Below are 1,169 nucleotides of genomic sequence, written 5' to 3'. Positions count from 1 at the left end.
CCCAATGTTTACATTCACCTAGTTATTATTATTTATTTTTGTACTTGCAGTGGCTGATGTCAGTCCTTCACACTGATTAGTAACATCAAGTAGAAAGTCAGCAGGATTGTCATGCTCCTCACAAAAATACCCTAAAAACCGAAAACAACATTAACATAATATTACGTATCTGAACATGTACATGTACATGTACAGTGTAGCCTCTATATAATGGATACTTTGGTATAAGACAATTACTCTGTTATACAGAGGTGTCCTTTATGTGGAGGTTATTTTATACAGTAAGGAATGTACATGTACTAATGTAATTGTTAAATGAAGGTGTACGCCATAGAGAGAGTCCATTAAGAGAGACTATACTGTATTTTCTTACCAAGGTTAGTAAAATATGGAAGTGTCTCCTTTATTGCTCCATGATAGACCATGTTCCCCTGGGAGAGAAGAGTGAGAGAGTCAAACTGTTTGTAAATGGAATATCTCGGCTGGTGGATGGACATGACAATAATCCTCTCACTGTTCCTTGACAAACTAATGAAATAAATAAATAAATAAATAAATAAATAAATAAATAAATAAATAATACATGATTAAATACATACATAAATAGATAAATAAATACCATAATTTTCGAGGGCTATTAATTGCAAAAATTTGCCTAAAAACTTATTGATTTTTGCAAATTTTATTTTCACAAATTTATGTCACCTACCATCTTTTACCATAGTAATTCGATTTTCACGGAAGTAATTTTTGAGAATCTTCAAAAATTCCCGAAATCTGAAAAATTTACAGCCCTCATAAATTTTGCATTATACAGTACATGATTCAATAAATTTAATAAGTAAATAAATAAATACTAATCTTAATACTGTATAATAATTAATTTTACTTCCTAAGCAGCTGTACTACAGCTACAGCAGTGAATGCATCCAGTCCAGTGGTTGGTTCATCAAGGAACAATACTTGTGGTTCTATTATCAGCTCCATACCAATGTTAGTCCTCTTCCTCTCTCTTCCACTAACACTACGAATGAACTCAGTACCAACCTGTATACATGTACGTACATGTGGAGTTTATAATAAATACTATACAAGATGATTTATTGGTGAGAGTAATATTTGGCGAATTTTCCTGTAGAAAGTTATTGGCAAATTGTATATAGGCAATT

The 1,169-nt window shown here is 31.5% G+C and overlaps 1 protein-coding gene across 1 annotated transcript; it reads right to left on the bottom strand.

The window, feature by feature from the left end:
• Nucleotides 1-18: 18 nt before the first annotated feature.
• On the bottom strand, nt 19-1,047 carry LOC100633366 (ATP-binding cassette sub-family G member 2-like; the record flags this gene model as incomplete). Its single annotated transcript, XM_003392066.2, has 3 exons — nt 19-131; nt 374-528; nt 890-1,047. Coding segments are annotated over 3 exons (426 nt in total), but the record flags the coding sequence as incomplete, so codon positions are not given.
• Between the last annotated feature and the right edge of the window lie 122 nt (nt 1,048-1,169).

The sequence above is a fragment of the Amphimedon queenslandica genome, unplaced genomic scaffold (genome assembly GCF_000090795.2).
Source record: "Amphimedon queenslandica unplaced genomic scaffold, v1.1 AMPQUscaffold_1472_Cont26518, whole genome shotgun sequence".
Lineage (NCBI taxonomy): Eukaryota > Metazoa > Porifera > Demospongiae > Haplosclerida > Niphatidae > Amphimedon > Amphimedon queenslandica.
Note: the sequence above shows the minus strand (reverse complement) of the source record. Positions and strands in the feature narration are given on the sequence as shown.